We start from the raw sequence: 17345 nt of genomic DNA, 5'->3' as shown, positions 1-17345 counted from the left end.
CAGAAAAAAGCCAGATAACCAGTTTTTTCGTGAACAGCGAAGGCCTCTCGCTAACAAAAATAACGGTCCTCCCAGAGGAGAAGCTGGCCCCAGCAAATTTTCCACCAAGAAAAAAGGGGGAGGCAAGTCTACTTCTGGTAGTTCAAAAGGAAAGTTTAGAGGAAGGCACACTCGAAATTGACGCCAGAAGGAATCCATTTCGCGGGGGATGCTTAAAGTTATTCCAGGCAGCATGGGCGACACTGGGAGCACCAGCATTTATGCTAAAAATGATAAGGGGGACACGAATACCATTTGTGTCAAAACCTCCTTTGATAATGCCACACAAGAATACTTTAAATCACTTCAGCACACCCCCTTCTGCCGAGATGGACTCCCAAATAAAGGAACTCACCGAGAGCGGTGTTCTGGAAGCCGCGGATCTCACTCCCAGCTTCTTATCAAAAATGTTCCTAACACCAAAATGGGACGGCTCCTCACGGGTAATCTTCAACTTGAAGTCCCTAAACCTGTTTTTAAACCCTGCTCCATTCAAACTCATAAGCCACTGCAAGGTTCCGGAATTTTTGCAACCAAACGATTGGTTGACAAAGATAGACCTCTCACAAGCATACTACCATCTCCCGATCGCATCAAAGCATCGGAGATTCTTGCGCTTGGTCTACCGAGGAAACTTGCTTCAGATGACAAGTCTGCCCTTTGGCCTTTCATCTGCTCCCAGAATGTTCGCGACCCTTACAAATTGGGTAGCCGAGTTACTGCGTCAGAAAGGTATACGGACAATCGTGTATCTCGACGACTTCCTCCTTGCGAGCCAATCCAAGGAAGATCTAGGCCGACAAACGCGGCTAGCAGTAAACACTCTACAATATCTGGGATGGAATGTAAATTTCCAAAAGTCAGTGCTCTCCCCAACACAAAAGTGCGAATACCTGGGGGTCGTATGGGACATGCGCAACAATCGCAAGTCCCTGTCAGAACGGAAGTGTGCGGCATTCCACCAATCACTTCGAGCGATACTGTCTTCTCGCCGATGGTCACGAAAGCAAGCGGAAAGTCTCCTGGGAAGGTTAAACTTTGCCAACTTCGTGGTGAGAAGAGGACGGCTGCACTGCCGACAATTGCAGATAGCGAGCAAACCGCTGAAGCAACTTCCACCCAGAAGATTAGTTCCAATGACCGAGGAGTGCTTGCAGGAGGTGGAATGGTGGTTAGAGAACTTGAACTCGTCAAGCACCATTCACAAGGAAATGTTCAGTCATTTCCTGACAACAGATGCCTCAGACCTGGCTTGGGGAGCAACTTTAGACGATTTAACCTTATCAGGTCAGTGGACCGTCCAACAGAAAAAGTGGCATTCAAACCAAAAAGAGTTGTTCGCAGTGCTTGCAACCCTTCAACACTCAGCTCACAACCTCTCCGGTTCAGAAGTCTTAGTGCAATCGGACAACAAATCAGTGGTTGCGTATATCTCCAAGGAAGGGGGCACCAGATCCTTAACACTTTTAAATCTGACCCAAGACCTCCTGATCCTTGCAGACAAGTGGGATATCTCGTTGACAGCTCAGTTTCTTCCCGGAAAATACAACGGAGACGCGGATCACCTATCTCGGGGAAAAACACCTCCGGAGTGGCACCTTTTACCGGCAGCAACCCAACCGATTTTCAATCTCTTCGGGCAACCCGATATAGACCTATTTGCTTCCGTAACGGCACACGTGACTTCGACATACGTGTCAAGAGATTGCACGGACTCGTGCGCAATCTTTCAAAACGCTTTCAGTCAATGTTGGGACTTCAATCTGGCCTGGATATTTCCTCCGCCAAATTTAATACCAAGAATCCTAGCACACCTGAACAAGGCGACCGGAACATACCTTCTCGCAGTCCCAAGGTGGCCGAGGGCGTTCTGGCGACCAGACCTAATACGCCGATCATTAGCGCCACCACTCAAAATAGCAAACCTGGAATCGGTACTAATCGACACATCCACCGGCAAACCTCCGCCCAAAATCCAAGAACTGGAAATAGAAGTTTGGAAAATTGGGGGTGGGACGGCGTTTTGAGTAGATGGAATCCTGAGGAAAAGAATTTGCTTCTATCAGGGTGGCGAGCTTCGACGCTAAATACCTACAAGCCAGCTTGGGATAGATGGTGCCGCTGGGCATCAAATAACAATTTCCATCCTAACAAACCGTCTGCAAACCAGGTGGCCAGATACCTGGCGCAGTTGTTTATCGAAGAGAAATTGTCATACAATACTATACTAGTACATAAGTCAGCGATAGCAACATTCTGTAACCCAACAGCTGAGGAAAGTCTCAGCTCTAATTTTTTGGTAAAACATACCCTTAAAGCAATAGCCATGGCAAAGCCTACTCTTCCAAAATCTCCAATCTGGAATCCACAGATTGTTAAAGATTGGCTCTGTAAAAATAGCCCTAAACTAAACTCCTTATACGAGATATCGTGTAGAGTGGCAACACTATTGCTGCTCTCGTCAGGACGAAGAGTACACGACCTGACGTTACTAAACATCTCGGATGGAAACCTGCAGGATGAAGGCACTTCTATTATATTACATCCGTCTTTTGGATCAAAGACTGACACCCGGTTACACCAGCAATCCAGCTGGAAACTTTTAGAATCACCGGAGCTTAATATAAACCCAGTCTTTTGGACAAGAAAACTAGTAGAATTGTCCAAGGATCGAAGGTCGGAAGTGGATAACCTTAATAACCTATTTATAAGTACGAGGGGCCCCGTAAAAGCGGCTACAAGAACCATAATAGGAGGATGGGTAAAGAGCACGCTGAAAATGGCAGGAGTGGAAGCTACCCCCGGCAGTACACGCTCAGCGGTCGCATCCCTCAATTGGTTAGAAAACTACCCAATTGATAATATCTTAGAGAGAGGAAATTGGAAAAGTGAAAATACCTTCAGGAAATATTACCAAAGAGAGTTGCTTAATCACACCGTCTCAAAAGACTCCTCTCTAGCAAGCCTGTTTCAACCAGTTAACATCAAATAAAGGCATCACCCGGTCACCAGGAGATAACAGACAGATCTCTCATGATGGACTCCAGAAATCAATTCAGAACACATAATATCGGAGTTTTACCTACCATTAAAACTCTTATTATGTTTCTATTGATTTCTGGAGTCCAGGTAAGACCTACCTGGTGCATCATGAGCTTTATGAACAACCCAAATCCATGGATGACCGGATACCAAATCAGCGGAAACGGACAAAGCGACCATAGAGTAGGACACTGACCCAGGAATAGACAGTAGAAACCGCGATAACGGAAAAGAAAATGAACGCTTCTCTCATGATGGACTCCAGAAATCAATAGAAACATAATAAGAGTTTTAATGGTAGGTAAAACTCCGATAATTTGAAAAATGGCTTTTATGGATTTAAAAAAAATGACGATCTGGTGGAATATTTTATTATATTTTGATTTATGTTTTTTACTGACATTTCTTTTGGGAACTTTCATTCATAAGACATTTAATTAGCTTTTCATTCGTAAGACAAATAATCCAGTGACTGAAAGATTAAATCGACGGCCCCTACGTAAAGTTCTCTATCTGCAAATCTGTTACTTTACAGGAGAGAGCTTAGAAGATGTTTTCAACGTTTCTTTTTTATTAATTAACGCTTTTATCTGAAATTTTAAACTTGTGTTTTTGATTAAAAAACATGATGAAATAATGTATTTGATCGTTTTAAAACTTTATGCTTTGTCAAAATTAAGTAGTTAGCGTTTTAGGAGTACGGTTCATTTCGAAAATTCGATGTATTGTAGATAGCGTCTTTCACGCCTGAAAACTAGGCGTAACTTATTTTATATATTTTTTTGTTTGTTTATATTCATTGATAACGGTCAATTGATAACAGATACCAAACATCTAAAAATTGAACAAATGTAGTTAGAGCACTTTACGTAGGGCACGTCAAAATAATTATAAATTGTAAATAGAAACGAGGTTTTGCAAGCAGACCCGTTTTTACCACTCATGTCGTTAGTCCCGGTTGTCATTTGTCACAGCCACATCTACTGATAACCAATCACCCAATTCATCACCGTATTGATCGAGCCCAGAACGAACCCGCACACAAAGGACCGGCGACAGTCTCCTCACCCGCTCGACAAAGGTTTAGGCGCTATTACTTAACACCCCTCCCATATCAGCTAGATACGGTAGAAATACAAAAAGACCCCATTCAACCCGAAAGTGTGTGGGACTGTTTGCTTTCACGAATTTTTTGTGTCAGTCGTAGTCATAATATTTCAGTTTAAATAAACCTATAGCAGGTAAAATAAAATTTTTTAATTTATATTTTAGTTGGTAAATACAGCTTTATTTTAAAATCTATTGCTACACGTGTTTTGATGCATTCCGCATCATTTTCAGAAACACCGTGTGTGAAGCTGAGTAAAAATTTACCCCCAGGAAGACCTCAAAAAAGGTGGAGAGATAGCTGGCAGTCAACATCCCAAGAGCAACAGATAGAGGCACAGACAAATCCTGTGGATCTATAAAAAGAAGAATAAGAAGAAAAAGATCTAAGCAAAAACCAATGACCTACTGACCTCAGTCTCAAAATTTAGAAAAATTCAAATCCAGTTACATTACGATAGTCAGCACGCTCAGCTACCATACTGGAGGTCCCGGGTTCGATTCCCAGGGGGGGTCAAAAAATATTAGTGACTTTTTCACTGTAATATTCATTCAATATAACCCATGACTGGTATCTGAAGCAGAGGATGATCACCTTTCCTTCATGTGTTAATGATCAAGATAATACTGCGTTTAAATGATGCAGTACCCTATGCACCATGGGGTGCGGATAAGGGTTTGAATGAAATGAATGAATTGATGAATCAAAATCAGCCAAGAAAAATTACACGCAATACATCCCCACACCAATCTCTCTTAACAATGAATGCATCGTTCCCAGTATTGCATTTTGTGTCGTTTTTCCGCTGAAAAATAGAATCGGATTCTAATGGCCGCTTTGTGTTTATTTTCGTTGGCTTTTTTATCGAGTTTCCACGAACGGAAGGTTCAAAGAAGGAGAAAAAATTTCCAAAAGAAATATTAGTCAGGGTGGTTGAGAGTTTCTTGGTATATGCTATTTTAATAAATTCTTCAAACGGAATCCAATTTTTTTTTATGAAAATATAAATAGTATTTTTTTTTGTAAAAAACAAGTTTTTATTAAACTGCTGTATTATGTTGATGAATTATCTTTGACTTTACAAAATGATAAAATATTCTTGTTATCTTTTGAATTTTCGTTGGAAATTATGTTAAAATAGTAGGTAGGGATTTTTTTTTCTGTGTCTGAATAGATAGATGATTTTTTTTCTGTATCTGAAGTATCATATTCTTCCCAAGTGTATCAACTCCAAATGGTGTATATGGTACTGTGTTGGACCAATACAATGCTTACTTGAAATTAAGCTAATCTAATCATTATTAACATTAAATGATAATAAGGGAGTGTATGGGACCAGTGCATTGCTAACATGAAACTTACCCAATCTAAACATTAATTACTTTAAATGGTGCAGACAGGAATGTATGGGACCAATGCAATACTGACTTAAACTAACCAAATCTAATCATTATTAACTTTAAATGATACGTATGGGACCAATGCATTGCTATCTTGAATCTTATCTTACCTAAACATTATTAACTTTAAATGGTGCAGACGGGAATGTATGGGACCAATGCAATACTGACTTAAACTAACCAAATATAATCTTTATAAACTTTAAAAAGTGCAAAGAGGAGTGTATGACACTAATACAATGCTAACTTGAAACTAACCTATTTTTTTTTATTAACTTTAAATGATGCATAGAAGACTGTTTAAGACATATCGCTCACTCCTTTCAAGAACGTCATAAATCAAAAAACGTGATATTTCAGGAAAACGTTTTTAGAGTTTAAAAATATAACACAATGCATTAAAAATAAATATCAAGCCACTTATGTAACTTTTTACTGTGCAAGAAATTTTTATAGGCACAATCTGAAGGTTTTTTCTCCATTTGAAAAATATTTAGTTTATTTAAAAAAATTATTAAACAATACCTTTTCTTTAAAATGCAAAAACAACACTTTCTGCCCTGTAGTGGATAAATATTTAGTCAAAAATATGCCTCTTTTGCTGGGATATAGTACATTTTTTGGGCATTCCGAAAACATGCACAACTAAAAAATGACGATTTTTGATTTATGACGTTCTTGAAAGGAGTGAGCGATATGCGATGTTTACTTGAAACTAATGTAATCTACTCTTTATAAACTTTAAATGGTGCATAGAGGACTGTACCGGACCGATGCAATGCAAACTTGAATCGAACCTAACCTTTATTAATTACAAATTGTTACTAGGAGACCATGTTAGTCCAACGTAATGCTAAATCAATCAATAATTGTAAGACGATAACGTTACTACTTGTATGTTTTAGGTACTAGTCCAGGGTATTATACTATTCAATTATTGGTGAGCGAAACCAGCAAAAAAAATGGGAATCAAACATTATTGCTTAAAAAAAGGCCAACCACCTCAGTCTTGGAATTCACACACAACACGGTTGGAATGGTAAATGTTTCACGATGCTTTTGCAAAATTTTACAAACCAGCCAATGACAGGTTATACGCCCTGTAATTGCCAGGACTTTTGTTTCTCTCTCAAAAAACATATTTCTTTATTAAGATATGTGAAAATCTTATTAACATAATTTAAAATAAAAATTAAAGTAATACTCATTTAATTACCGTATTTAACAGACTATAGACGCATTTTTTACATCACAAAATTGTCTTATATTCGAAATGAATTTAAAAAAATCCAGTGTTAATTTAATATTCCCGCCGGTCTTCAAAATGCCCATGTATTTTCTCATTCATCTCTCTTTAATAAAATGAAAAAACTTCATTATAAAAGTATTTTTTAAAACTTTATGTGTAATCTAATCGAAAGTAAGGGTAATTAACTAATTAACGAGTATTTGAAGCTGAAATAAAATAATAATTTTCTGAATATAAAAGAAATATGTCAGATATAATAGAATTTTATTACTAATTCATTTACTGAGAGAAACCCGCCCCCTGCCTTCCACAGTGCGTGAGAAATTTATGTTTTATTTAATTGCTCTACTTAAGGGTGTTTTCAGGTAGTTATTAAAAATACCTGTCAGATTTAACAGCGTGATTTAAAGGGGCGTTACTGTCTATCACTTATCAATCCAGCGGAGGTATTTAGTATGAAATATTAATTTAAACTTTATAAAATGAAACAACTTTGTTTTAACCACTTTTTTATTATTAGTACACTTAAAACTACCGGTTTCGACAAGAACCTTGTCATCATCAGGGTTTATTAAATACTAAAACATTAAGAACAATAAAATACTCATAATTTATTACAATTTACAGTTTAATTTTATAAAGTTCATAAAATGTGCCACAAAGTATCTGCGAAAAACATTCAAGAAATTCTTTTTAACATTTATTCTTCATTATTTTTTAAGTAACTGCTATAAAGTAAGAGAAAAATGTAGTGTGCCGGCCATTTATAGTGATGTTTCATACAATTTTGGTAAATTTTAGCTTAAATTCGAATCTGTGGAGCCTAGTGTATTTGTATGTACGTACCTATGTACGCTTACTATGCGTGATGACGTACTTACCTCCATATATTTATAAACCGGTCAAATTACAATATTATTTTTATTTATTTATCTATTTAAAAAATATTTACCTTTTACGTACCAGTCAGCACATATATGCCTTAAATATTCTTCAAAATTAGTTAAACAAAAAAAGTTATTTTGGGACAGTTAAATAGTTTCACATATCGCTCACTCCTTTCAACAACGTCATATGTCAAAAAACTTGATTTTTCGGGAGATCGTTTTTAAAGTTTAAAAATATATTAAAACGTATTAAAAATAAATATCAGGAAAATTATTGAACTTTTTACTGCGCAATATATCTTTTAAGGTAAAACCTGAATGTTTTTTCTCCATTTGAATTTTTTTTTAGTATATTTACAAAAAAATTGTTAAACAATACCCTTTCTTCAAAATGCAAAAACAACACTTTCTGCCCTGTAGCGGGTAAATATTAAGTTAAAAATATGCCGCTTTTGCTGGTATGTTGTACATTTTCTGGTCATTCCAAAAACATGCACAACCAAAAATTGACGATTTTTGAAATCCGATTTTGTTGAAAGGAGTGAGCGATATATACACATGTTCAGATCCTTATACATATAAAAATACAGATGGTCACATTTTACATTTATACATGTAGGTATTCATGTATTGCTTTGAAATTTTGACACAACGTAGCATTGAAGCGTATTTTTATACATACATGTATGTTTTTATTTTAAAACAGCTTTTATTATGATGGAAGCGCCATCTGTTGATCGAAACAGCAATACACTCAATAATGAAAATCGCTCCTGCAAAACTCGATGACGTTTTTGTTTTATAGATTTGTGGCTGGGTACCTACGGCTAGTTATTATGAAAACCTTAAAATTATTATTTTTATCGGTTTTACTAAATTTTGATAACTATAATTAAACACTTTTTGTGCGTATTTTTTTCCCTTTATTAACGGCCGGAGCCAATTGGTACATAATATATTACATGCATACTCTATGATAAAATAATATGTTTTCTCTATTGTTGGAAATATCAATTATCATACAATACAATGCGTTTCAACAATGTATCGTGTGGCGTTAAACATTCTCGAGGTTTTATTGCTTCGCCAACCATTTCAGATATTTATCTCTTTACCTGTTCAAAAAGGTTGATTTTGAAAACTACCGATTACTATCATATCATATTAGGATCCTAAGCGGAATAAATCGTAGTCATACAGGAGAAAGTGACCAAGTGCATTTTTTTTATAAAAACGTGAAAAATTGACTGTTTGATATCTTAGTAGCTTAATATTACCCTGAAAAAATCCAAACGGATTTTTAAGCTTGGAAGTAAAATATATTGACTTGTTAAAAAGGACTAACTGCATTGATGCTTATTTTCTTGCCAAGCAAAAGTGACTTAAATGGCCCTCCTGAACATTTTACGTTTTGTTAGTTGGTCACTTTCTCCTGTACGACTACGAAATATATATTCCTCGAAACGTATGGGATTTTAATAAATTACGGTATTTTATGAACTTTCACCGAATTCGTTTTTAGTTTTCATGATTTTTTTAGGTAGAGGTAGGGGAAGCGAATCTACACATGCCTATTTCAGATTGTCAGAAATTTCAGCATGCCAATTTATTCGAATATCGAGAGATTTTAATTTATTTTTTCCAGTATGAAACATCTTGTCATTGGCTTCGCCTCCGTGGTGTGATGGGTAAACATGTTCTGTAAGGAAAAAGAACAAGAAAATGAGTAGTGTGGTTGTCAATAATGGGTAGAATTGGTAAATGTTAGACGTGTGTAAAGAGATCCTATAATTGAAGCTAATCCAGATTTGTGAACAAGTATTTGGACACACTCAAAATGTTGTACATAAATTAACTGGTCAAATTATAAGCTCAAATAATAAAAATGAAAATGATATTTTCTGGCGTTTCTTATGCACGTGATTATAATCCAGGATTCGGACCTCACAAACTAATATAAGATCTTCTGCTTAATAAAAAGCTTCTATACATCTCACCAATCGATGTCTCTAGTGAAGTTCTAGTGATTCAAGAACCAAGTTTCTAAATTGGTTCATAAATACAGAACTTCCTAGAATTTGAGTAGTGTGGCAATTTAAATATTCGAGTAATGGGGTACATGTACAATTACCTATAAGTCAGTGGCGTGCAGAGTTTTTAATCAGGTTAGGCACTGGTCGTGTTTTTATTTGGAACGTAATCCAGGGTTAGCACTGCTTTTCTGCCTATATGTCATGCACTTCTGTATACTTTATATGTATAATACTCATACATATACGTACGTGTTTTCAATTCACTTTTACCATTGCTTTGTCTATTCCGTTCCTCGCCACTTGAATATACATAAAATATTGTAGTATAATAATATCTGTCATAGTGCTTTCATTTGATAGCGTCTGCCATTGACACAACCCCATCCTACCCTATGCTTAGGGGGTTGGTGGGCGTGACTCTGAATAAAGCAGTATGAATTGTATCCCCACACCACCAAATGACAGTCATGTGATATTGACTGATAGTGTTGAGTAAACGATGATTCACCATATTGACATTTTTTGCTTGAAAACGTATTCTTTGAAAAAAAAAGTAGTAAATCAACATATATTTAGAAAGAAAAAAAAAATCACAGTATCAGGACATACTAATGTGCAAGGTTAGCCAAAGTAATCCGCGAAAATATAATTTTTTTTTTTTTGTATATGAAAACTTTTCAAACGAGTTTGACCTCATTTTTTTGCCAAGTTGTCAAAGGTCCTTCTATTCTTTCGTGTTTTTTTTTTTAATTCATTGAATTCCATTTATTTATTTTTAAAATTTTATTTAGGGAAACAATTTTACTACGCTACTCGCACATTTAAGCTTTAATAATTTGTTTACTTTAAATGTGTTTTAATTTCATAAAGTAATTGTTTACTTAGTATATTAAAGCACACAAATAAATATTAATATAAAGCATTAATTTTTTAACTAAATAGGTGAAATAATAAAGAAAATCTGAAAAAATAATCAACGTCACATCAAATAGCATATTTGAATCCGAAATTTGGATATTGTGCATGATAAAAAAACATTTTCATTGTAAAAATTTAATAACCTAAAATTATTTAAGTCACTCAAAACTTCATAAGCTTCCGTTTTAATGATTTTTTTTTATCCCTTAAGAAATAAATAATTACAGTGTTAAGTAAAACGATACAAAATAAATTTTTAAACGTTTTATTCACGAGTTTACCGACGTGAATTCAAATAGTGTATCTTAAGTAAATAAAAATATATGAACACGTATTTTTAAACTAAATAATAATATTAAAAAAGAAAATCCGGAAATATAATCAATGCCATATGAAGTAACATATTTGAATTCGAAATTCGGATATTGTGACAAATAAAAAAAGATGGTAAAATTTCAAGAACCTCAAATTATTTAAGTCATTAAAATTTTTGTACGCTTTATTATTTATGATTTTTCTATTAAAAAATAACAAATATAGAATTGAGTTATACGAGTAAGATTAAAATGTATAAATATATTTTTGTCATTTAATAAAGTTACGGTGCATCGGAACATTCATATTTCCGAATGTTAATATTAATAACACATGAATAATAATTTAATAATAATAAAGTCACGAATAATTTAGAAATACATACAAATTTTAATTCAGATAAAACGTTAATTAATAAAATACTGTTTCAAAATACGACACCAATATTATCAATGTATCCTTTTACAAAAAAATCTTGATCCTTAACCCCCTCCCATCCCTATATGTATTTATTAACCTATATATACCCTTAAATATATTTTTTGTTCGTTAGTTTTAATTTTTACCAGAATATGAAAACATCTGTAAGTTTTCAAAACAAATCGTTTGTATAAATAAAACTTATCAAGTGGGTATTCCAAGTATTTAATTAAAAAAAATAATAACACATTTCATACTTATATTATTTATTGATTCGGCATTAACTTTGTGGAATGACATGATTATTTTATTAAAATTAAACACTTGAATATACCACTTTAATGAATTTTATTTTTATTTACGACTAGTTTCGAAAACGACATGTTTTCATCTTCTGGTACAAAATAAAACTGGTTTAATTTGCACCAGAAGATGAAAACATCTGTCGTTTTCGAAACTAGTCGTAAATAAAAATAAAACTCATTAATAGTATATTCAAGTGATTAATTGTAATAAAACGTTTCATATTTTATCAGAGTTTTGTCCCTTAAGGTGTTAATAAGTCATACTTTGTGCACTAATTTTAAATCAAATACAGAATCTTTGAGTCAACTTTATTGTATTTTATTATCAAAAATACATAAAAAATTAATATTGTGACAATTGTTTCGCCTAGTTATGGCATTATCAAACGAATGTGAAGATCAAATGAATTGACAGTCCTTTTGTAGCTATACAATTCTAAGTGACAGTTTTAACATGTGCAGCAATAATTTATGGAAGATAACAGTAGCTAATTGGGGATGTAGGTACGTACCCTTATATTTATTTTCTGTGAAAGGAAAAATTGATTGCCATGGTAAATTTTTTTAGAGAATTAATGTTTTAAATTTAAATACAATTATTGGAAATATTATTTTAAGAATTTATATTAAGAATTTAGATTATTTTATCAATAACGCATCATGCAAGCGTTTACATAGAGTTTAAATTAATCATTTTTAATTAATGTTTAACTTAGTAAATGCCACTATTTCTTAAAATCTACTGTGACAAAACAGCTACTACCCCCTCTTCAACCTTCAACGTCCTAAGGACCCAACTCTAAAATTTAGAATTAGCTTCACATACGGTGTTTGAAAATGATGCGGAATGCATCGAAACACGTGTCAGAGTAGATTTTAAGAAATAGTGGTATTTACTAAGTAAAACAATAATTAAAAATGGATAGATTTTACCACAAAGTGACGGATCAATTAATGAAATTTAAATTAATCGCCAAATCAATAAATAAATACGTCATACCTTGTTTGACACCTAAACTGAAGGACTTATCAAATTGATTCGGTTGAATTGGTTAGTCATGTAAAAAAATAAGTGTGAAATTTTGTATTAATCATAGTAAACACTTTTAAGTTGTGAATCATGGAATCGCTGAGTGATTGCAGTGGAGTTCTGAATGTTTGTGTAACAAAAGCAAATATTTATTAAGCTTTCAGGTAGAAATTTAACGTTTCTGTGTGTTTTTATGTGTTTTTCTTTTCATAACTCAGACGCTCGTGAATGTTTGTTTTTGTTATTGCATGTTAAGGAATTGGATTTTTTCACAGCAATATTATTTTAAGCGAGATTGGATAAATATTTCGTAATAATAATAAATAAAGTCCACCTTTTTTAGTGTGTCCAAACACTCGTTCATCTGGGTTATCTCCAATGATAGGAGTATTTTTCATATTATTTTATGACATCTCATCAAAGATGAAGACGAGTATGGTAGTGTGGGCGTTAACGAAGCTGACGACCATCTTAGGCTGGTTTGAGTGATCACTTTACACACGTGTAACATTCACAAATTCTACCCATTATTGACAACCACACTACTCAAATTCTTGGAAGTTCTATATATATATATATAAATATATATATATATATATATATATATATATATATATATATATATATATATATATATATATATATATATATATATATATATATATATATATATATATATATATGTATATGTATATATATATATATATATATATATATATATATATATATATATATATATATATATATATATATATATATATATATATATATATATATATATATATATTTATATATTAAACAATTTAGAAACATTGTTCTTGAATCACAAGAACTTCACTAGAGATATCTGTTGGTCAGATGAAAAGAAGCTTTTTATTGAGCAGAAACTCTTTTATTAGTATGTGAGGTCCGAATCCTGGATTATAATCACACACATGAGAAACGCCAGAAAATATCATTTTCATTTTAATCATACAGTATAAGCTTATAATTTGACAAGTAATTAATTATTTACAACATTTTGAGTGTGTCCAAACACTCGTTCGTCAGCCACGTAAATGCCCAGACTTCCATATTCGTCTTCACCTTTGATGAGATGTCAAAAAATAATATGATAAATAAAGTAGTCCAATTGATGTTTTGTAACTTAAAAACCAATTTTGTTGTAAGATTACTTTATATTTTAATACAATATAACTTAATTATAACTTCGACCAGTTTCAAAGCAAGCAGCTTCATTCTTATGACTAATTAATACTTTTGAGGAAGAAAGTGTTTCTTTCGGTTTTCAAGTTTAAAATTTATTTAGGTATCAAAAATTACAAAATAAGCATTTCTAAAATTAACAATAAACTGCGGTAGGTGCCTATCTTAATATTTAAATAGCTACCGTATTTCTTACATGAGAAATAATGATCATACATTATTGTATACTTAAGTTACAAAAAATATTTTACGGTAAAATTCATATCTTGTTTCTGGATTATAAAAGTACTTTAAAGGTATCATCATCAATAGAAATATGGATCTTATAATAAAATAACGTAGTAATAGTCGCTTTGTAGTAATATCCATTAATATTTAATTTTAGCTTTACTTGGTAAATATCAGTATTTATTAAAATCTACTGTGACATGTTTTTCGATAAATTTCTCATAATTTTTAAATAAGTATAGTGTGTTTAATGAAATATAAATAATGGTTTTTACCAAGCAAAACATAAATTGTCCGCCTCCGTAATGTAATGGTCAGCATGCTAGGCTACCGTTCTGGAGGTCCCGGGTTCGATTCCCAGGGGGGGGGGGTTAAATAAATTGATTTTTTTGTAAAGTGATTTTTTCACTCCAATATTTATTCAATATTACCCTGGACTGGTATCTGATAGGGAGGGCTGATCACCTTTCCTTAGTATGTTAACGATCAAGAAACACTGCGTTTATCTGATGCACTGCCCTATGCACCATTGAGGTGCGGATAAGGGTTTGAAGAAGAAAAGTAAATAAAAAAATAATTAAAACATACATTCATATATATAATCAAAGAGACAATCCAATCTTGATATATAAACATTTAAAATTACCGCCAGTACGTGGAATATTGTGGATGAGTATCGTCGTTGAACAACAAACTATACAAAAATATCGAAATCCTGATACACGATTTACACACAACACACAACGGTTTGATAGTCCCAAGAATTAACAGTAAATATGGGAGTCGAACACTGCAACATATCGTTCCGAACATTTTAAATTTGTTACCGATGGATGTTAGAGGTCAAAATTAAATATGGAACAAAGGCAAAATAAAGGAATGGGTGAATGATCAAGAGTTAATTTTATGAAAATTGTAAAATGTTTATATTCTTATTTTTTTTCTCTTTTTTGTGTGAATATTAGGTTAAAATCGTTAAAAACAATAAAAATGTATTAAAAAAGAACTCCACCGACAAGACACAAGGTGGCTTGGTGGGTGGGTCTCTGCAAAAAAAAGTTCTAAAAATGTATAAATTGTGATTGAAATAAATGTATACAAAAAAACAATATGTCGATATTTCTTGACAAGTTCTAAATATGCATAAATTGTGATTTAAATAATTGTGAAAAAAAATCGAAAGCATCAAATGACATTCATTATTGACAAGATAATTCCTGCAAGGGCTCCCTATTTTCCATTAAGTCTAACCAAACAGTATAGGAGGACAGGTAGAATATCCTTTCCTCCTTGACAGATCAAATTACCGTTGGGTATGGAAATAAAACAAAAGTTTAACGACAGCGTCAACATCTCATCGGATTGTCCAAGGCCTTTTTTCCTTTTTCATTCATGCAAAGAAAAACACATGGTATCCCAAATTCAGGAATAAACGTTACCAAAATAAAAATAAATTGATTTTGTTGATATGAAACGTTTCCAGATTAATCAGACGTAAAAAAGTCAAAATAAATATACAAAATTTTGAGGGTTGGGACATACGTGTTCACAAAATCTGGGTTTTCTCCAATTACAGGAGTTATATTCATATTATTTTTGACAAGAACTTCCAAGAATTTGAGTAGGGTGGTTGTCAATAATGGGTAGAATTGGTGAATGTTACACGTGTGTAAAGTGATTACTTAAACCAGCCTATGACGGTCGTCAGCCCCGTAAATGCCCAGACTTCCATATTTTTCTTCATCTTTGATGAGATGTCAAAAAATAATATGAAAATATCTCCTGTAATTGGAGATAATCCAGATTTTGTGAACAAGTATTTGGACACACTCAAAATGTTGTAAAGTTTTTTTTGACCTACGTACGTTTAATGATTTAACGCTGTTGTTGTTTTACATCTGTGCAATGTTAAATTATTAGAAAATCTAGAGATTTTTCTTTAAAATTTTGTAAGATAGAGGCTTTATTAAAAAAATTCTTCAATTGTTGGTACATTAAGTTCTTCAAATACTAATTTTGAAGGGGTACTGGGCTTTTTAAGAATTATTTTTGCAATCTTATTTTGAATAATTGAGTGTGATTTTAAATTTGTCCCATAAGCTCCTCCCCAACCTATAATTCCATAATGCAGAATCGATTGTATTAAAGCATAATACACTGTATTGATATGTTTTAAAGGTTCCTTAGTCTAATAAATATATAAATCAGCTTCCTAATCCTTTTAACCATACTGCTTATTTGCACTTTCCACTTCAAACTACTATAAAGTATAATGCCAAGGTATTTAATATTATTTGTTTTTCAATTGTCGAGCATATTTGGGGGCGAGAAGAAGGAATTAACATTAAAAGTTGTCTTGAAATAGTTTAAAAAAAAAAACAAATATTCTAAAGTTTGAAAAGCGCAGGAGTAACGGATTTGACATTGTTTGGTCCAGCGTCGCGTCCAGTTGAGATTCCCTGGAGATCTCGCGTATCTCGGATTCGTCATTCCTTCTTTCTGGAAGAAAAAATCGCATTCACGCTCGTCCAGCCTGATCCCCCGGTCTGGAGACGGGAGACGGTTCCCAGAAAGCCGCCGACAGCGCGGACAATGGACCAGAATGCGGAGGAAGTTGAATTCGCCGAGTTTCTTAGAAATTATTCGCATGGAAACTAAGCATTCAACATTTTTAAAACCACGACGTCCCTGGATTTCGTAATTTATTCCCGTTTTCTTTAGCTGTAAAAAATTTGTAAAAGTAATTTTTTTATCCTGAGATAAATCTCACAGATAAAGACATGCCTCGCAGAATTATAATTCTTTACTAAAAGAGTTTTTGAGATATTCTGGAAAAAATATCGACTTTCGAATCGCATACCGTTTTACATACAAATATTAATTTCGTTATTTATTTCACAATGCAGCAAATATGCATATAAATATCGACTACCGCATACACATACCGTTTCTAATAGTATCAAAATTGTAAAAAATTTCGTTATTTATAGTTTCAAAATGCAGCTAAACCTACATGATTATTGTTTAATGATTTCATCGATGTATTCGGCAGTCATTTTGTGGTAATATCTATGCATTTTAAATTTAAGTTCTACTCGGTACATTCCACTATATCTTGAAATCTATTATAACACGTAATTCCATGCGTTCCGCATCATTTTCAAA

General features: G+C 33.1%; 1 protein-coding gene across 1 annotated transcript; it reads left to right on the top strand.

The window, feature by feature from the left end:
- The first annotated feature begins 317 nt into the window (after positions 1-317).
- On the top strand, positions 318-16838 carry LOC148302315 (uncharacterized). The gene is made up of 3 exons (XM_088271797.1): positions 318-1706; positions 1784-2846; positions 16618-16838. The coding sequence occupies exons 1-3, from the start codon at positions 318-320 to the stop codon at positions 16836-16838; spliced, it is 2673 nt and encodes an 890-aa protein (XP_088127923.1).
- The last annotated feature ends 507 nt before the right edge of the window (positions 16839-17345 follow it).

The sequence above is a fragment of the Brachycentrus maculatus genome, unplaced genomic scaffold (genome assembly GCF_059751285.1).
Source record: "Brachycentrus maculatus isolate JH-2025_06_01 unplaced genomic scaffold, ASM5975128v1 h1tg000461l, whole genome shotgun sequence".
Lineage (NCBI taxonomy): Eukaryota > Metazoa > Arthropoda > Insecta > Trichoptera > Brachycentridae > Brachycentrus > Brachycentrus maculatus.
The sequence above is the reverse complement of the archived record's forward strand: the minus strand, read 5'-3'. Positions and strand labels throughout refer to the sequence as shown.